This window comes from Amphibalanus amphitrite, unplaced genomic scaffold (assembly GCF_019059575.1).
Source record: "Amphibalanus amphitrite isolate SeventyFive unplaced genomic scaffold, NRLGWU_Aamphi_draft 000052F_arrow, whole genome shotgun sequence".
Taxonomy (NCBI): Eukaryota; Metazoa; Arthropoda; class Thecostraca; order Balanomorpha; family Balanidae; genus Amphibalanus; species Amphibalanus amphitrite.
In genome coordinates, this window is record NW_024881548.1 from 125,399 (window position 1) to 145,767 (window position 20,369).

The 20,369-nt window shown below is 47.1% G+C and overlaps 3 protein-coding genes across 11 annotated transcripts in view; 1 reads left to right on the plus strand and 2 right to left on the minus strand.

Annotated features, from left to right (window-relative positions):
* LOC122377879 (aryl hydrocarbon receptor nuclear translocator homolog) overlaps window positions 1–6,214 on the minus strand; it is a 37,014-nt gene extending 30,800 nt beyond the window's left edge. For 2 of the 5 annotated variants that reach the window (XM_043358423.1, XM_043358422.1), the window contains exons 1-3: window positions 6,093–6,168; window positions 4,499–4,560; window positions 2,835–2,871 (exon numbers count right to left, since the gene is read on the minus strand). In XM_043358423.1, coding sequence (XP_043214358.1) covers window positions 2,835–2,871; window positions 4,499–4,523 — 62 coding nt within the window. In that variant the 5' untranslated portion in view covers window positions 4,524–4,560; window positions 6,093–6,168. Of the gene's footprint in view, window positions 1–2,834; window positions 2,872–4,498; window positions 4,561–5,844; window positions 5,941–6,092 lie in introns of those variants that run through there. The other 3 variants (XM_043358421.1, XM_043358418.1, XM_043358420.1) reach the window with 3 other exon arrangements.
* LOC122377882 (hydroxylysine kinase-like) lies at window positions 779–17,594 on the plus strand. Of its 4 annotated transcripts, none has more exons than XM_043358428.1 (8): window positions 779–885; window positions 8,177–8,337; window positions 8,987–9,135; window positions 14,397–14,488; window positions 14,795–14,931; window positions 15,255–15,429; window positions 15,797–16,050; window positions 16,410–17,594. In XM_043358428.1, exons 2-8 carry the CDS (start codon window positions 8,185–8,187, stop codon window positions 16,599–16,601), a joined length of 1,152 nt encoding a protein of 383 aa, XP_043214363.1. In that variant the 5' UTR covers window positions 779–885; window positions 8,177–8,184; the 3' UTR covers window positions 16,602–17,594. The 4 variants fall into 4 exon arrangements, with proteins under 4 accessions (XP_043214363.1, XP_043214362.1, XP_043214365.1 ...); XM_043358427.1 differs by lacking the exon at window positions 779–885 and adding an exon at window positions 6,303–6,457; XM_043358430.1 differs by lacking the exon at window positions 779–885 and adding an exon at window positions 6,357–6,461.
* Window positions 17,595–17,701: 107 nt separating this feature from the next.
* Window positions 17,702–20,277, minus strand: LOC122377883 (transcription initiation factor TFIID subunit 12-like). 2 transcript variants are annotated; one of them, XM_043358432.1, is made up of 5 exons: window positions 20,128–20,277; window positions 19,660–19,883; window positions 18,951–19,150; window positions 18,587–18,779; window positions 17,702–18,349 (listed from the first exon to the last, which is right to left on the minus strand). In XM_043358432.1, the coding sequence occupies exons 2-5, from the start codon at window positions 19,814–19,816 to the stop codon at window positions 18,222–18,224; spliced, it is 678 nt and encodes a 225-aa protein (XP_043214367.1). In that variant the 5' UTR covers window positions 19,817–19,883; window positions 20,128–20,277; the 3' UTR covers window positions 17,702–18,221. The 2 variants fall into 2 exon arrangements, with proteins under 2 accessions (XP_043214367.1, XP_043214368.1); XM_043358433.1 differs by having other exon boundaries at window positions 19,053–19,150; window positions 20,128–20,266.
* Between the last annotated feature and the right edge of the window lie 92 nt (window positions 20,278–20,369).

Here is a 20,369-nt window from a genome sequence, read left to right on the forward strand (position 1 = left end):
GCGCCGCAACGTCCAGGTATGTAAATGGATTCAAAACTATCGCCCACAAAAAGTCACTTATGTCATAAATATGGCAGATATCTTAGAGGAAAATGCGCCGCTATGATAAGAAATGCATAAAATCCAGGATAACAATGTCACGGAAGCCTCTAATCAAGAGCCTAATGATCCTACCTTGGTGGTTTGCCCATACAGTGGTGGCTCTTATCGCGAGTCATAAGATCTACAAATGCCTGTGACGATACTGCTTGGGTCCTAAAGACCGTTCAGACTTCAGGTCTTCTGATTTAGCTCCCTTGCTTAGATTCAATGGCACATTCGCTGTCCACCACAGCTGATTTAAAGACTTACAATGGCAAGTTTACCTTATAAGTTATAATGCAATGCGACAGTTACATAGGCATTTAATTGTAGATAATCAAACGCAATTTTCAACGCTGCAGCTTGACCACCAGACCATGGGATTTCCCGAACAAATACAGGTTTTAAAAAATCAAAGCAAAATTTGCCGGACATCGTAAAAGGACAAATGGAGCATGCAACGACCACGGAGTAAATTCAATCGCTTCACTTTACGAGTGCACCGTCCACCGACTGGTGCAGCACGGAGGCGCAGAGCTAGCAAAGGGTCCTAGGAGGAAGGGAGGAGGGGGGGCTAATAGCACGACCAAGCCAGCTCGACTCTCCGCCGGCCACCAATCTCGATGTGCCGGCCGGCCGATAACGCGGCCAATGGCGTTGGCCGGTCTGTAACGAGCCGCGTCCGTCCGTCGGTCCGCCCGGCACCGGCGGCCGGCGGAGTGCGCGGGCGGCCGGCGGAGGCGGAGCACGGCAGGCCGGCGGGCGCAGTCAGTAGATCGGCAGTGGCAGCCGGGAGCAGCACCGGTGAGTACTGAAACAACGACTGCTGCCGGGAATCAGCGGTCCAGAGACGGGGCAATAGTGGCAGTTGTGTAGAGAGGGGGAGGCGAAATGTGGCCCCTATGCTAGAACAGCATCTGTTTTGTTTATCCACAAAATGCAAAGTTCAAACAAGAAACCCATCGCTAAACCCAAGCCTTTTACAGCGCATTTAACTGATGAAGCTTGTCACAGAAGTCCCCAATGATGACGCTCGTATAAAAGAAACCGGAATAAGGACGACCCCGAGACCTTCTGGTTAAGGCTAAGGCGTAGGGAAAAATGGTCCACCCGCTCGTCGTTGCAACTCCTTTGCACACAATGGTCATCGTATTGCAGAATGAATTGAAGCGGCAGCAGCGGAGTGTTCAAAGAGGAAATTAGTGCCAGCAGACGTGGGGGTGTTATCACATTGCAATCTCAGTGGCCAGCTCGGTGTGGGCGGGTGTGCGACATTAGGGCACCCGGCACCAAACGCAACGGACTAATAATGCAATATAGAGCGATTTCGACACGGTACAAAGGGCCACACTAGCGGCAGGCGTTCACAACATCACAGTGCATGTGACAAAACAATACGAGTCATACTTAAGAAATAAGAACAATGCTTTAGAATTTCAGACTGTAAAAAATATATGTGGATGCATCAGACTATATTAGCGATGTGCTGTAGAAGCTAAAATGCATTTTCTTCTGATTCCCAAGTCACTTTACAAAAAGAGAAAAATTTCCTCTTCAACTGGTGGAAAGTATCATGACCGGACAACTTCAACGTCATCTAGGCGGCACGCCTTTTTCCACTTCTTCACGATCATAATTTGAGACACCGCCCCTGTCAACTGAACGCCCCAGTCTCCAACCAACTTCGGCCTCCTCTCAACTGAGCACGATAGGTGCGAGCGTAACTACAAATTACCAATATGCGGTCTCGTCAAATATAGCCATACCGAGCTGAATCGAAGAAATACTTAATTATAACTTAATCTCATAAAATGAAAAGTGATGATCAACTATCATCCCAACGATACGAGATACCTAGGTTAGGTACCTACTAAGCGCAGCACAAGTACAGTGCAGCATTGTGCTAATGCTTCAAAAACGCGCAGCCAATCAGTGCGCCGATCTACATTCCCAATAACCAGTTCACGTAAACAATATCACGGTAATTAAGACCTAAACTAATGGAATGCAGGTGGTCGGCTGCACCGTTGCAAAATGCCATTGGCGTGATTGCGGAGCATGAACAGCAGAGTAATCGCCCCCAATTTGTTATTAACAAACTTCACTGGACATAACTCCTTCGGTCAACATAATTACTAACCCAATCATGATGAATCGTGTCCTAGGGATAGCAGAGTTCGCTGCTACAGCCGAACGACCATTACGGAATAATGCTTATTGAGGCCACATTACGCCTCATCATACAGACATTTTTTCAGTGACAGCATTGGCTGACGATACTTAACATGACCCAACTGCTGTGTTTCTTAGGAACGGCTCTTAACCCGATTCGGCAGTATTACCTGTGGCCGTAGAGCTCCGTTCATAAGCACTGGCGCTTCTGGGAGTAGGGCCGCGTCATCCCTTACGGTCGCGATGCCAAACATCAGCGCCATCTGAACTCAGGAACATCAACTGTGCATTGGCGTAGCACCGCGGCAACGCCGACGGCGTACCGTTCTCCTTTGCTTTGCGGCATACGACACATAATGTAAGCCGCAATCGAATAATTATGCCTTTCTTTCATTGGACTTACAATTATCTGTCATTGCTGGGGCCTTTCCGACAGTTCGCAGGTATGGTTAGGATAATAGGGCATCCCGTATTAGTCCTATACAGCAGATACAACTGAAAGAAGTACAGGGGGAGCTGCACCTCCTACTAACAGTATGAGAATAAAGTAGGCGAGTGCAGGGACGACATTCGGTACTCACCCCATTGATGACCCGGCGCGACGCTTGATCGAGCCTCCTGCAGGGAAAGGAGGGTAGCGATGGGTTAGTGTCTGAGCGTCGTACCTAGTACCTACACAACACAGTTGTACAGGATTCAGTGTGTGTTTGTAGGGCGCCCCGACTTCAGAGGAGAAAATTCCAGACCACTTTTTGAATTGATCTAAAACATTTCCACAAGTGGACAACATGTTAGCGTCTACTGGTCTAACCTAAATAATTAAATATGGTGAAACATCACTCCCCATACGATCTACATCGCTCGCAATTTGACGGGATAGGCCGTGACGTGGGCCGTGGCCGTGAGCAGTGCTCACGGCCCATCCCACTGTGCACACTGTGCTGTTTGAGTCAGAACTCAGAAGCCTAAATGCAGTCATGATTGCTATTCGGTTGGTCTGGTATTAACCCTAGAACGCCTAGGGGGGGGGGGGGTTGTATCAACCCCCCCCCTGAGTTTTTTTCGAAGTGCACGCTAAACGGCTTGTCGTAGCGGGCTGAAATTTTCAATACCCTCTGGGGCAACCTTTGCGCATCTTTTGCCGAAAAAAAATTGATCGGGTCATGTCAGGTCACGGAGTTATGACGTCATAAGAGGTACAGCCTCCGGCCGGATTTTCACAAACTGAGTGCCAACGCCCGAGGTTTCCTGCCGGTGGTACGGAGATCGGTTGATGGATCGTGATGAAACTTCCCATGCATGTTGGGGCAAGTATTGGCTATCATATGGTATAAAAAATTTGACCGGGTCAGGTCAGGTCACGGAGCTATGACGTCACAAGAGGAACAGCGTCCGGTACTATTTTTGAAAAGCGCCCGAACCACTATTTTGCTAATTCTTGTCACCTCAATGGGAAATATGCAGCAATATTAGCTTCTATAGGGAGCAAATGGACCTCCCAAATCCAAAAATACAATCAGATTTCAAAAATTTAAATTTTGATTTTTCGAATTTCTGCCGCCGACTGTGACCTTGCCGACTTCCGGCGCTCCCAACGCGCCATTTTTAGAGCTAGGGAAAGGAAATACATACCAAACGATAGAGAATTGATCAAGAAACACGATAGTGAAGGTTTCAAGTCGATATCTCCCACCGTTTTGCCGCAATCGCCGCCGAAAGTTGAAAAAAGTCTATTTTTCCGAAAATTTGACCTTTGACCGGTCAAAAGTAGGTCAAATGTTGACCTAGGACCAAAAAATATACCACCAATCGCGAGATCTCGTTGAGAGCAATCCGTTGGTTTTTTCCGCTAAGCTCTACGACCTTCCGTTTCGAAACGCCAGGGGGGGGGTCGTAACAACCCCCCCCCCCCTGGTCGTTCGTGTTATGAGAAATGGCCTGGTCGTGCGAGGGTTAAGCGTTTTGTTCGACCTTATTTTGCAATATTTGTTCTACTCGACATCACATTGCAAAATTTTGGTTAAATTCTCTAGACAATTCTACTTCTAAGGCAAATATGTGGAAATGACCATGCCAAGCTCATGCAAAAAAAAGTTTGAAATACCCCAACAAATTGGTATTGTAGGTAGTGGTGCTTCCTTTTCTTCACACCCCCTATACTCAAAGAATTACAACTGACCAGACAGAAAACACTGGTTAATAAATCACACATCACAAACACACTAGCTTCTCTTTTCATTCCTACCTGAGCCGTTGTTAACAGCTGCCATATGAGGGCAGCAGCCTAGCACTCCAAGAAGGTGTAATCTGAAAAAAAGATCAACATTTTGAACAAATAAATGACACACAACAAAACAGACACCTTGATAGAGAAAACACAAACAATTTATTAAGAATCAGTACAAAAACTATGCAAAAAGCAGTAGCAATAAAACATAGGTATTCCTAATTCCATCCTACTCAAAATGGATTACAACACTAATAACATAGCCTAATATTGATGTATAGCTGGTAAGCTGAGCAACTGAGATAACCAGTGACCTGGCTGATGAATAAACTGGCTGATGATGATGATGATGATGATAATGATGATGATGATGATGACCACTGACCCCAGATTACATGATTTAACTTAGATAAGATGAAATCTTGGGTCCTTAGATATGTGATGCCTACTTTGCAGCTACTTGTGTGCTATTGGAATTGCACATAACTGATCAATGCAATCTAATGGCTCAATTATGGTTTCCAGCTACCTAATATGGTTGAAATCAGGATACGTGCTGTATTAATGTTTATAAGGGCTTGAATTAACCTGGGCATTATTTGATTATTCCTTATCATCACTTATCATCATTTGTTCTGCCAGCTTGTTACCTAATGTTTTTCCACTTCTCATTGGTGGAATTCACATGTGATGTGATTGTGATGTTCACTAATTGTAATCAATGTAATGAGAGGTCAACAGAAGCAGAAGTAACATCCATGTATGGAAACAATTGGCAGCAGACCAATAAAACAAGGGCCAAACAGTGCTCTTAAAAAGAATGTGGGTGAAGACATTGTGAATTCTTGAATTGTCATGTTGTGTAGGTAAATTATGCAGGTATGTTCCTACCAAAATATTGGTAATGTGAGCACATAATAAAACTAGCAGCCATTTGATGATATACAATGGTGAATCAAAAGGGCTGAGAAAGGACGCATTTGCTAGCCCTATAACAAAGCCTGCTTATCCGTATTCTTCAAAGGGGAAACTGTTTGGCATTCCTATCGAAAACTCAAACCTTTCCTACCAACCTTATGAAGGTCTTTAATAGAAATGCATAAGGAACTAACATCAGCTATAATTTGACAAATCTAATAACCTTTTTGGGTTATATGCCCTCTCCTAATACAATGGCTTAAGTGATAGGTAACCGAAGGTTTGTTGTCAATAGTTAAAACACTATTCTTTAGAATTGTGTTTTTCTATTGAAAAACAAATCTGAGTTCCCTGACAATTTGGCAAAAGCTGCGTGAGATGTACTTGAATTTTTCCAATTCTAAATCCGCTGTACCACCTTGTGTGCTGGGTAGGTACCTACCTACCTTAAACAAAATGCAAGCAATTTGTATTAGGACAAAAATATGATAAATGAACAGTTTAAACAACGCATAATCTAAATCAAGTAATGAATTAACGAGAAATGAAACTCAACAAAAATGATACAAAAGCGGCGCACAATCAACAGGCCTTCAGATGGAACCAGTGAACCGATACAAGCTAAAAAAAAAACTCAGAAATCGATTTTCATCCTCAAATTTACAATAAAACACAAGTCTCAAAACACACTAACCAATAAATAGCAGCACTTAGCAGTAGCTTCTAGGACAAAATTACTAAAACTCATCCACAATCCACTGACTAACAAGGATACAACAAATTGTACATGACGATATTCAAATGACGTCATAGGAAAAAGTGCATTTTCCAAGCGATGATTGGCCACAGCTGCATCTTTCGCTAGATTCTGAAGTTGATTGGTCTAGCAATTGCTAGATATTCATAAATCAAGTTTATGATGATGACGCCTAGTTCTGCAATTCAGCATTACAAATAACTTTTACAGATAGTGGCTTTGGTAGGGGGATGAGCAAGGGATGGGGTAATTCCACAGATAATTCGGAAAAATATCGTTCATGGCGGTTCATTGATAAGAAGGTAGGTACGTTAGATGTGACATCAATGCAATAGTAGCAAGCTCAACCTCAAGTTATAAGTTAAAGTGCTGTTGACAAATGTTTATATGTCAAAAAAAAAATCAGGATGTATTAAAAATTGAAGCGGGGAAGTTTTTTGTTTTGACTTGTCAAAAAATCTCGCCGTCATGGGGGTTATTTCCGCCGTAACGGGTCGTCTGAAGGTGGGAATGTCCCAAATTGAATCAAAATATTGATTCTATGCCCATATATGGTCAAAGCTCCGCCCACTAGAATCAATATTTTGATGCCTCCATATTTTGATTCCCGCCGCCTAGTTTGCCCAACTGATGTTGAAAAAATGCAGTCATTGCTGCTGGCCTGCTTCCTTTTACAAGCTGCTAGGGGAGGAGTGGGTATTATGTCAGTGCAGAGTTGACGTGGGCTCCTGTGTGTCAGTGTGCCATGTGCATTGGGGGTTCCGAGCTGGGTTCTGAGTCCTGACATTGTGAAATGTGAGCTCCATAGTCAATGGACAGCTACCTAATGGGACAGTCCAAGTCGTCTAAATCTAAATCATATGAATACTGATACTGTGGGTGCTCGTCATGTGTTGATTGACTGCATTTTGAAAGTACTGTGTTGGTGTAGGGAACATGTTTTCCCCCTTTTATATTAATAGATATGACCTGAGGGCTGTTCACTGGCCCTGTGTGCGGTTGGACCGTACACAGCCTCCAAGCTCAAGTCCCGCCCACTGCGTCCCTACGTCAGCCTTCCGTCACCACACACACTGACCGGTGTGGCCGGTCGGGACCGGCCACAGCGGACCGTCCATCGCACGCAGCTGTGACGTCAGAACCACCTACCCATCCCCTACCCCCACACCTGCTGCACACACAGCACACACTGCACTCGGCAGTTTGCGGTGCCTGTGAACACCTCTGGTTATACCTGTCTGGAATCACATCAAAGTGAAACTCGCCTGTCCTGTAGCTCAGTTGGTCGAGCATTGCACTCCCGGTAGTGAGAGCCCGGGTTCAAGACGCTCCGGCGCTCGATATTTGAGACTCCTGACGGGGATGGTCTGCGGTTGGTGGGAGCTGCCGCAGCCAGTTGAAGTTAGTTGAGTGGGACAGGCCGTGTCCGGCTTTGAAGGGCACTTGCCACGCCATATGTGGAAGGCTTTTGGTGTCAATACATAGTACATACATACATACATACATACATACACGTTAAACTTTGGCATCTAAATTCTCCCGTTACCCGGAATTGTGCGATCGGACGGTAGGGGCGAGGTCTTCGCAACAAGCTCTGCTTAGCGTGGGTTCCGGCTCTGTCAATCCGTCAGTGTTCCATTTTTCAGACTTTTTGGTGGCAAATCACACCTAATGGGGAAAATATTTTCATCCCTAGAATATGAATGACCAACTTAACTTCATCTCTGAAAAGAATTTCATGTATTCCCAACAGCCAGTTCACATGTCACTTGACAGTTGATGCACCCACATCCTTTTGTTCCACACCCTGTCAAGATCCTGGTTTATCGGTTGGCATAAAAATTGGCATTACACCATTTTGCAAAAATACTTCAGTTATTTACTTTCTTTTTTTCTCATCCTAGGATTTTTTGTTCTTCATCGGCACACCCAACCAATATCCAATTTTAGAACACTGCAATCCGTCCATTCAAACATGCGAGCTAGATTTATATAAAAAAAAACCCTTTTGCTCATTTCAGGACAGATAATGGGAGGCGATACTGCAGAAACGGTGACTCAAACATCGAAGCCTGTCTTGGACAAGAGTGCTGTTCCAGACTTGGTTCACCACATATTTGGTCTGACAGTCACAAATGTTAAGGAACTCAATGCATATGATGATTTGAATTTTCACATACAGGTGGGTAAGTATACATTGCCTAGCAACAAAGTGAGCCTTGCTAGTGCAAGCTGGGATATGATAGTTGCTTTGACCCTTATGCCTCATGGTAACATCCAAGTTGCATACCTTATGCCAGGATGCCTTGTTTAGTGTATATAATATCATATTTTCATAAGACTTTCATTATTTCCTCAAGTCAAGCTGCAGGTACCCAGATTTGAATTTGGCGCTAAGTTTACCACGAACAGTTATAACCAGTAGAACTTCATGGCTTTCGGAAGCTGGAGGCTAAGCATCGCTTATATGAAAGGGGGATTGGTTGGCCAATGAACATTTTTGTCAAAGTCATTTCCCATGAATCAGACCCTGACCTTTGGGAGCTTGATCTGACCTCAGCAGTCCACTTGACCCCAGGGTCCAGACATTCGAATTCAGTATAACTACGTCTCGTTATACCGTACATAGCTACGTCTTGAAATACTGCACATAGCTGAGTCCCGTAATACCGCACACAAATGCGTCTCGTGATACCGCACATGCTCATTTTTCCGACGCTCTCGCTCACTTTGGGACAGAATAGCGAGGTAGAGGGTTGCACTGCTATAAGGGCTTGCATGCTTTCATTCATCCATTCATGCGTTAATTCATTCACACATTTGTTTTACAGGTGGCACCCGTCCACAGCAATCCATTCATCAAGGAGGTATGTCCCGATGGATACACACTGAAAGCCCTCAACTCGGTCGAGTCCAAGCGACCAGCCATTGTCGAGGCGCACAACCAGCTGATGTGGAAACTCAAGGACGAGGGCTTTAGGTTTGTATGTTAAGGGTGCGTTAACTTCGGAGGTGGCTCCGCTCAGCGTTGGTGTCCGAGCACTACTACTCCGATTCTCAGCCAGTAGATGTCACCAGGGAAGAGCGCTTTTTTCCCACGTTAATGACCTTCTCCCCCTCCTCATTTCACGGCCCTTGCGATAACGACGTTTGGTTACTGCGCCGGCGCGGCGGGCGGCGCCGACTGAGGGAGATCATGGTGTGTTAACACCGCGCGGAAGGAACACGCCTCTCGACAGGCCTTCCCGGCGCCGTCCTTAGCCTGGTGTAGGTACAGCCCTCAGCAGACTGCGTGGTAGGTATTCTTTTTTCGACAAAACCGATAATAACTCAGAGGCTATGCTATCAGTCGGTCAGAACTCGCTGCAAATAGATGCGTCATGCTCCACTCCTTCGATTAGGTGTATCACTAAACAAAGTATACGCCTTGTGTGGCAGCAAAATGCAAAAGTTTGTTTTGGGGGCAAATATAAATTTTGGATTTTGTTGCCGAACTAGAAGGAAAATGAATACGGTGATGATGCCAATCTAAGGTGCGGAGTTTCGCGTGTCTTCCTGTTACGATTTGCGAATGACCGATAGCATAGTATTCGCATTATTCTCGTTTTTGTCGAAAAAAGAATAACTTATTCTTAAGTTATTCTTAAGTTATTCTTAAGGTTAGTTACCTACCACGCAGTTTGCAGGGGGCTGTACGTCCTACCCAGTTAGAACGAAACTGATTATTTGATATGGATACATGTTATCGAGCTAAAAAAGAGTCAACCAATTACACTTAAGTTCAGTGCCAGTTGGCTTGCACTGGTGCAAGGTTCTGTGACTTTTTTTGTCTGGACACCAAACGAAACGTCATGTCAGCGCATAGCTGCTGATGAAACGTTCATCGCAAACAGACTGGAAAAAGTGAAGGCATTTTATGATGAGTGCATCGTGCCAGAAATGATAGATCCCCGCAAAGCACGACACATGCCGTTCCGTGAGCGGTCAAGGTATAGGGAGCCCAAGGGCAAAGACGTGAAGAAAAAAAAAACATACAGGATGAGGCGACTAGCCCTGCCACATACCTAACAAGCTGATACTTTTTTTTTGTCACTCATCCCATCATGGCAAAAAAGGGTAAAAAAGGGAGCGACTCACAACAGTGAATGAGACTTCGATGTAACATATCATTGGCTCAGATGTCGACCACGCATCAGCTTAGGTACTTTCAGCAATCGTGTCAAAACTGAAGAATTCGCTCAGCATCATGCCGATCTCATTTTGTGCTCCTTGCATAGGTGTAGGAACGTTTTCGAAAGTGGGGGGGGGGGGAGGCTCCCAGAGGCACAAAACCTCACCTACCCCCAAAATCCATTTTCTCCTCGGATTTCGGCCACTTTATTTTCGCAAGCATGCTCAAGTTGGTAAAAAAAAAAAAACGTGACAAGAAAAAAACGACCAAATTCTCGGGGAGACTCCCGTCCAGAAATTAAATCTCATGGACGCGTCCCCGTGGCCTCCGCAGACGAATCGAAGCATGAATCGAAGTAGTGCCCCTACCTATACCCAAAATTAAAACCTAAACTAATTTCGGCTACTTAATTTTGGTGGTGCCCTATTTTCATTTTTATTTATTTGTTTTTGCCCTGGCAGGCCTGTGGTGCCCCTGGCGGGCCTGTGGTGCCCCTGCTAGGCCGCAGGTGCCCCTGGGCCCTGACAGGACTGTGGTGCTCCTGACAAGCCTGAAGTGTCCCCGACAGGCACGTGCTGCCCCTGACAGTCCCAAGGTACCCCTGGGAGGCCAGTGGGTGCCCCTGGCAGGTCTGTGGTGTCCCTGGCAGACCTGTGGTGCCCCTGCTAGGCGTCTGGTGCCCTTGACAGGTCTGTGGTGCTCCTGAAAGGACTGTGGTGCCCTGGGCCCTGACAAGCCTGAGGTGCCCCTGACAGGTCCGTGGTGCCCTTGACAGGCCCAAGGTGCCCCTGCGAGGCCGGTGGTGCCCCTGGAAGGCCTTTGGTGCCCCTGGAAGACCTGTGGTGCCCCTGACAGGTCTGTGGTGCCCCTGGCAGACCAGTGGTGCTCTTGCTAGGCCGATGGTGCTCCTGACAGGCCGGTGGTGCCCCTGTCAGGTCTGTGGTGCCCCTGATAGGTCGGTGGTGCCCCTGATAGGCCTGTGGTGCCCCCGGGCCCCAAGGGGGCATGACCCATGTGACCCCACCTTGGATCCGCCACTGGTTGGCACCCATGCGAATTCCAGGAACATCCAAAGCTTTTTTTATTACGAGCGAGCGTGAAACGTGAGAAGTGAAAAGTCAGCAAAGGGTGTGTGTGTGGGGGGGGGGGGGCAGTTAACATTGCTGGCCCCCATTCGAAAGTGGGGGACCATTGCCCCCTGCCCCCTGTTCCTACGCCTATGTAGGGGAAAGTGGGGTAAGACGGGCACCTTAACTTTGGAGCCATTTTTCGGCCGGTTAGAAACATCATAGAAACGGGAAACTGAGTGAAAACCTTTTACAGACATTTTACTTCCATTTGCCAGAAGATGAGACTTAGACCTGACTCAACAAATAAACTGCAGCTATTTTTGCAAAACCTTGCAAAAACCCATCTTACCCCACTCCATGGGGTAAGACGGTCACATGGGTAGGGCAAGACGGCCAGCTTCTTTCACCGACCAGCACAGCTCGCAGCAAATGCCCGAGATTAGCCGCATTGATACAGTCGCTCGTTGGTCTCAAGTGCTTCGGAAATGGCAGTATACGAGATTCGTGCAGAAGGCGTATACTCGTATATAGGCCCTAGTTCAGAAGCCATGTAGAGCCGTTTTTCACATTCATTATTCGAGAATAAACTGTGCCGAAGGAATATTGCTAACATGTCTGTGAGTATCGGAATCGAACATATTCTTATCAGAAATGCTTCTTTTTTCCTACAGCAACAAAAATATTTTTACCATTACAGACCCATCGGATTCATAGTTGCCCGTCTTACCCCAAACTCAATGTCAGAAGTTCAGCACGATTTTTCTCTGTGGACAATTTGATGCAGACAAAGCAAATCCGCGGTGAATGAACACTGGAGGCATATGAGTGTGCCACAAGTGATTGCCAGTTTTTAACTCTATAGTGCTGCACACAAAAGCTTGCACAATACATTATGAATGTTTTCAATGAAATGAGTGTTTTAAAGAAATCAAAATAAAAGATTATTGACCGAACACAAATTCACCAGACTTCAATGGCGGTGTGTAGTGGGAAAGGCTATTCTGGTCCTAATTTTTCTCGCTCGTAGCGCTATTGGTTTGGTCTGCAGAGGGGGTGCCCGTCTTACCTACCTTGACCGTCTTACCCCACTTTCCCCTAGGTATGCCAGTAACCGATCAACTAAAGCAAGGCCGCCTAACATAAAGTGTTACTTTACGCCGTTTACGCATTCTGCTGCGCCAGTATTGTCTCTCTTTGCAGCGCGCGCTGCCCCTAAGCTGCCACTTATTGCTTCTGACAAAGTTACCTTTCATTGGGCGGAGGAATAGGAAAATTGCACTCAATAACGATGAAGCACAAATGGAAATCTTCATGGAGGGGCAGGCCAGAGAACCGTCAAGTTTGTTCTTCGGGGTGATACCTATAAATGCATTAAAAAGTTCGGCAAAAAGTGGGGGGGCAGTTAACATTACTGGCCCCCCACTATGAAAAGTGGGGGGGCGTTGCCCCCCCCCGTCCCCCCTGTTCCTACACCTATGGCTCCTTGTTCTGTGTCAGTTTTGTGTCATGTACGAATGCAATATGTCAATGCATGCCATGGATGCAATATTATGTACCGGTTATACTGGTATGTTTCCATTGGCTTCGCCTCTGCACTGTGTCAGCAGAGCAGACGCCAAACTGGGGATTTATGTGTGATGCATCGCTGATGTACAACTACTGATGCGCCGTTTTATTACCTTCCGTGAGTATTACAATTCATAGTAGTACTGGTTGTTCCTTCTTGGTCTTGAGCTTCACCATGTGGTTGCTATATACCGATACCACATTATTTGCCGACGTGTTGTGAATTGTGATCGCTATACAAATGCAGCTTCAGAGTAGGTAGGTACTATGCGATTGTAATATTACTGACGTATAGACAGACTGGCCACAATCAAATTCAAGCATGCCATCAGAGTTCACATGCAATACCCATGTTTATTTAGAGGAGAAGGTAAAGTATAGGCGCCAAGGTTGGTAGTTGGTAAGCTGTGTATCGATATACTACTTATATAAAATCCACTAATCTCATTCAATCCACCCACCATCCGTATTTTCCTCCGACAACCCCGAGTTCGCTTCTGTTCCGGCAGAGTTTCACGGCCACCGGCACACGCGGGAACCCCAGACCGTAAATCACCGTGTGTTGACAGTTCCTTCCCGCCGGTCGGGGCGACTAGCGGGTTTTATTACATGGGGGAACGGCGGGGACCGAGGCGGAGACCCATACGACATCTAGCGGCACTCCCTTGAACCAACAAAACCGTCAAAAAGTGGATATGAATCGGGCTTAATTCCAGTCACAGTTCAGATTTTTCTGAAAAGTAAACTTCATTTTCGTGTGAAGAAATGTTCTGTGCACATTTCTATGTAGCCGGTTTTTTGTTTTATGCCTCACACAAAAAATGAAAGATGAGCAAAGTTTTACTTTCATTTTTTGCAACATTGCAAAAAGAAAATGGAAAATCGGAGTACATAGAATTGTTGTCCACTTTGAGGAGATGCGGGTGCCATTCATTTTTTTGCGCCTAGTTTGAATGACATTTAATGAATTTCGGCTCAAACTTTTCAGTTTTCCACCTTTATCGTGCAATATCAACGTGAATATTGCACAGAATCAAACAACTTGTCCAAAGTAGGCTTTGTATACCCATGGAGCAGGTACATGCCAAATTTGAGGCTAATATCTCTATCGGTTTTCAAGATATTGCGGTTTTTCACCTCCCATTGACTTTACATTAACATCGCACCCTTAACGAAACGATACCTATTTCATACGCCAAGTTTTACTCACATTCAAGGAAAAGGCGTTGAAATAGAAGTGCTTTTCGTCCTTTGCCTCTTCAAATCGTTTTAAGCTTTAATGGGTAATGCATCACGGTGTTTCAGTTCTCGTGTAGTGCTGGGAATATATCATCAGCTACCCGTCACCACCCTCGGTGTGTCTGATCGTCTCGGGACGTGTCTGTATTTGAGCGCACTGTGACCACTCGTACTGACGCGTCCCACCATTGTCAGCGTCCCGTACCCGACTAGAACGGTCTCCAACACCGAGTGGTCTGTGGAGCGGCTGACCAAGACGGCCGGACCCCGCTGGAGACCGCAGGACGGTGAGTTGGCGGAGTGCAGGGAAGGGGCGATCAGACGCTGGTTCACCGCAGTGTGCTTTTTGAAAATGATAGAACAGTATTGCCCAACAGTGTAGGAGGCAACACTGGATACTTTACTGTTATATTTTGCCGACAGTCTTACTGATCGCATGAGCTCACTATTCTAATTCTCCCTCTGGTAGTCTCCTTTGTAGAATAATTTGTATAACTTTGTCAAGTCAAAGCTTCACTGCCGAGTTATAGAAACGAGAAGCATTGGCCAGTGCCCCTATTGTGACGTTGTCCGTGCCGGTTTGTCTGTGTCAGACAGCGAGCCTGCCTCCGACCACGTGGTGCGTCTGCTGGCGTTCGTGCCCGGCCAGATCCTACACTCGGTCCCCTACACACCGACGCTGATCTTCGAAATGGGCGAGATGGCCTCCCGCATCGCCAACTGCCTCAAGGTGGGGGCACTGTCGGGTGACGTGTCAGATACCCAATGCGATACGTATGTTAATTCATGCTTGCAACCGCATCCTCACATTACGTGCGCCATATGACATAGCATAATATTCTTATCTAAAAAGGTAAAGAAATTAATGAGATGCTCCATGCAGCATATTTGATGGGTGATAAGACAACCATCAAGTCTTACATCAATGCCTACCTCAGATGTTTCCTTTCAAGCCACCCAGCCTAAATGACTCGTCATCGACTCAGCGTAAACACCGCATTAGCCGTGCACGATCCACCGCTAAACCTATTCGGCCGTCTTTCACTGCCACAGGATTTCCACCATCCGGTGTACGACGACCTCGACTCGTCCTGGTACCTGCGCTCCGTGCCTCGCGTGGCTCAGTTCACCTGGGTGGTGAAGGACCCGACGCGCCGTCACATGGCCGAGCAGGCCGTGGAGCGGTTCACGAAGGAGGTGGTACCCGTCATTGACCAACTGCCGCAGGGTGAGGAAGGCGCCGTGCGTGCTGGGGAGGGTGATTGGTGGTGGCTGGGGTGTGGATGGCGCGACTGTTGGCGTGGAGGGTGTTTTGAGGGCTCTGAAGTTGATCTTGAAGACTCATAGAAATAGGATTTGTCATATTATATGCTGTGGGATTGGTGTAAAGCAAACTAATTTAAGTCGTAGTCACTCCACGATACTGAGCCTGCTAACTGCTTCATTATTGTGATCAGCAACAAGGCCAACAACTGTTTTACTCTTTATCTGAGCAATATGCAACATCAATTTCCTTATACTTAGGCTTGTTTTACACGCATCAATCACTCCTGCATCTAACTCTCCTTGGCCCTTGCCCGCTGCCTCTCTGGCAGGCATGCTCCACGGCGACCTGAACGAGCAGAACCTGCTGGTCTCGCCGGGCGCCGACGGTCAGCAGCACATCGCTGGCCTGATCGACTTTGGCGACAGCCACCGGTCGGCGCTGGTCTTCGAGCTGGCGCTGGTCATCATGTACATGATGGTCGACTGTCCGGCCGAGCTACCGCGGCTCGACGTCGGCGGCCACGCGCTGGCCGGCTACCGGCGCCATCGGGCGCTCACACCGTCAGAGCTGAAGGTGCTCAAGGTGAGGTCGGGATTCGTTACTGGTAGGATTTGTCACGTTTCAAGGCATCGGATTGATTGATCTCACTCACAATCGTGTTTCAGGGTTTCTGATCAGTCATCGGTGTCAGTGTTGGTGTTGATAAGTCGGTAAACGGACGTAGGGGCATAATGTGCCCGCGGCCATGTCATAATATGCAATGTTCTTGGGCGAAGTTATCATTGGAATGGTCAAAAATGAAAGTAACACTGAACCGAGATATTATTCTATGACAAGATAGCACAGAACTGCAATATTTTGTGTTGGTAACTGACTTTCCACAATGTGTTTGCCGTTTTGCCCTGTCGAACCTATAACCCACCTGTCCGCTGTTCCGACAGACGTGCGTGTGCGCCCGTTTCGCGCAGTCCCTGGTCCTGGGCGCGTACGCCCACCACCAGAACCCTGCCAATGAGTACGTCCTGATGACGGCCACCAACGGGTGGACGGCGTTCGCGGCCATCTGGGAGGAGCCAGAAGAGAGGCTGTACGCACGCTGGGAGGCCATTGGCCGGGAGCGCTGGGCGGAATAGAGGGAGGCGGGAAGACCACTAGCTAGGGATGGATAGCGGAGGCATAGAGGAGTTTTAGCTGCAGGAATGATAACGCAGGGACGATTCTGGGACCAGTTGGGGGACAAAAAGCATACATGCCGTGCATGCCACATAAAATGCATACCGTATTGAACTTCTGATGCTGTGTGAAACCGAATGTATTGTAATGTTCGACTGATACAGGAAACGTAACAGTGAATTGTCACCTATCGTGATAATTGATAAAGAGCAATAATGTGAGTGTAAGACGAGTCTATTTGGGTTTGGCGTGAGTAAGCGAAACGACTGTGTCATCTTTTGCGTTGCCAGTATCGAAACGGCTAGAACAATTACCCTTAATCATTTATTATCTTGTAGCATTGATATATGCATTTAGCAAATAATAGTCTTATATCTATATGTCGCACTAGTGACGAGCCATATCGTTCAGTCATCAGAATCAGGGTTTATGTCCCATGACAGCAATAATGTTTGCCGTTTGGGGATGCAGTTACAAGCGTATTTGGGTATGGCGTTCGCTCACTGCCACAGTGAACAAAGACAATTTGCTCAATGACCGCGTTGTCTGTTGCAGTTTGCTGCGATGTTAGTAAGTGGCTGATGTTTACGATAGTCGTAAGACAATCGCTCATATCATATGCCCGTTGTGCTGCGCACGAGATTCAACATAAGCAATACCATGTGCCTTGGCAATCAGCTGCTCTGAAAATGAAATGAACGTTTGATTCAACCTGTTACTTGTTTACACATTGACCGTAACGTTATCGCTCGGTGGTTTTGAATCTGATAGCTTTTTGGAATGGCGTGCCGTAATACACGAGGACTCATAGCCAGGGATTACCATTGGCCTGATGTGGCTATGTTGTTAGCACTGTATCTTACCAGGCATAATTAACTGTGTTGGCATGCGTTGAGCTGTAATCCATGTTCAATCAATTCATAGTGCCTGAAAATACACGTTATCGAACCGTGCTATATTCATGCTGCCCCAGTCCAATACGTGTCTCGAGATCAGACTGTGAAGTGACGGCGCAGTCCTCTCACCTATCGATGAAGGTGGTGAGCTCGGGACACGCGTCTTGAGAGATCGCATGTATTCAGCATTACGACGTCGTTACAAAAGGTGGCATAATGAGACAAAGATGCAAGTCCAGTAATCCCATGGCGATTCAACTTGACACACGATATGCCGCGACAACAGTGACTTTCACGTAAATATCAGCACACGCGCGCGCACGATATTTCTTCATGAACTACACATTACACACGTTACACCTCTCATCCACCCGCGGCCACACCACCTTCCATGCCCACGCCGCCAGCATTGATACTAATAATACGCAGGCAGCCTCACTGCATATAAGTTTGTTAGACACACCACCACACGACAACACACGAACCTCGTCACGCACGACATTAACATTCATTCCGTGAACACACATCCACGTATACCGCCCAGTAGCACGCATACCATCAACCACTACGTACCACGAGTGTCCGTCCAAACCCACCCCCTCCCCTGCGCGGTACCGCCGGCACCGGCCCCGGTCGCCCACCGAGCGCACACTGCGAGGGGAGTCCACCCCGTCCCGGCAGCCGTCAGTACTTCTTCAGCGCCTTGCGAATGATGGCCATCCGCTGTTTGTGCGCCTCCGTGGCGCCGCTGCGTTTGTACGGACGAATCTCCTCGGTGCCGAAACCCGGGATCCACATGTTCCACTTGCGCTCTGTGGGTGAGGAATAAGCCCGTCAGTGGTTAGGGATACAATCAAACAGCTTGTCTGGCAGAACACCGGATTCTAATATCAACGAGACGCATGAGTAGTCCAGAATATATCAATATCAACCTTCGTGAGAACTGTCCAGAAAGATTAGTTAACGACAATCGGAAACCAAGTTGCATACAGTGTGCAACAAAGTACCAGCAAGCATGAAATAACAACTGCGGCGGCCTAGGCACTGACCGAGGTAGAGCTGGACGTCCTTGACGTCCACGGTGGCCGCCTTGCGGTGTTTGGCCAGCTGGCAGGCGGTGCTGACGGTGCTCTCGATGAAGTCGTCGGCCAGCTGCAGCAGCAGCTCCTCCACCTCCTCGTCCAGCTGCTCGTTCGGGTCCACCTCCTTCACCAGCTCGTGAAGACGCTGCTTCGTCAGTAGCTGGTGGGGCAATGACAGGACTGTCAGACAATTAGACTAAATGGACCGAGAGCATGCATATAAAATTATCGTTATCGTGAATAATGGTTTTCAAACTACAATCCACAATCCAAAACGATATGAGGATGAGCTCCGCACAGACTCGCCCCATCCCCCGGTCACTTTACGTACATCACCGGTGGCTGCGGCACTGGCGGCGGCCGCGGCGCCGGCAGACTGTCGCTGCTGCTGCGGGGCCGCCGCCGCCGCCGGCTGCGACTGCGTCGGCTGTACCTGCGGCTGCTGCAGGGTCACCACACTCTGCTGGACCGTGGGAGCCGCCAGCGCAGCCATACCGGGTGGCTTGGCCACTAGAGTGCCAGCCAGCACCGCTGCCAAACGAGACCAGCAGTTAGTGTGGAAAGTACTAAACACAGAAGCATCACTGCAGGTCAACAAGGAACAGACTAGAGCAGGAATAAAAGAGAATGATAACCAAATGATGACAAGTGATAAAAATATATGGTCTTGAAAAGACCTAGCTTATGCTACTCACTTTTTTCCTAAACGTAAAATGCCAAGAAAAAAAAGTTAGGAAAATAAACTGGTCAGATTTCATATCAACACCTGCACCTTCAGCATCCAACTGAAAGATTGTATAGTTCCCTTAAAATACAAATCTACCCACTCTCACATAACTCACAACCCTTAGGTAACAATTACACAGCATTGTTCTAAATGTCCGTTCTATCTAATTGGCACTTCTTTTTTACATGGTTTTCCATCTCTAATAACCCTACTGGCTACTACCATCCTCAGCAATGAGCAAGGAAGCCAGCATGTGAGTTGAACAGGTGAGTGTTTCAAGTCTCCTTTTATGGGCTGGCCAGGCCACACTCACCAGAAGGCTGTGGGCTGTGTCCAATCAGCTGCTGACCAGGTGCCAGTGTCACATATGTGGGCTGCACATTCATGTTGACTGTGCCCGTGGCTGTCTGCGCTCCAGACAAAGATACCAGCGCTGCACCAGCAGTCAGGCTCGCCTGCGGCTGAGCCATGCTGCCACCACCTCACCAAACCTTAGTGACCTCAGATGTATCGTAAGTACACCAGCTACTCGGACAGCTGTGGGCCGAGCCAATTTATCAGTCAAATCGATCAATAAGCAGGATATCAAGAAATTGTTACTCATGAACATTACAGAACAGTTAGCTTTCATGAATCATGACTTCATGACTAGGTACTCTCGCTTGAATAATAGAAAGTGCCTATAGGTACCCTTACTTAACCGACATTTAAGAATCTCACGCTCAGTCGAGTTGTCTGTTGTAGTGGCAAATATCATTGACGAGCAACGATATATACATACCTTCGTCTAGCGCCTACAATGAACCAAAATATTATTTAAAAATTAGAAATTAAACACCTGCACCCAAATTTTATTTTTTGATTGACAATAACAATAAGGCAAAGCCGTATATGACTTCAACGAACCGGCGCAGAAGTGACAAACCAAAGCAAGTCAAGTATTAACGAACTTAGACGCTAGCTAGCTGACTGAGAAAATCTTCTTGCTGATTGGTTAACTTTTAATGACATCATCAAGTATTA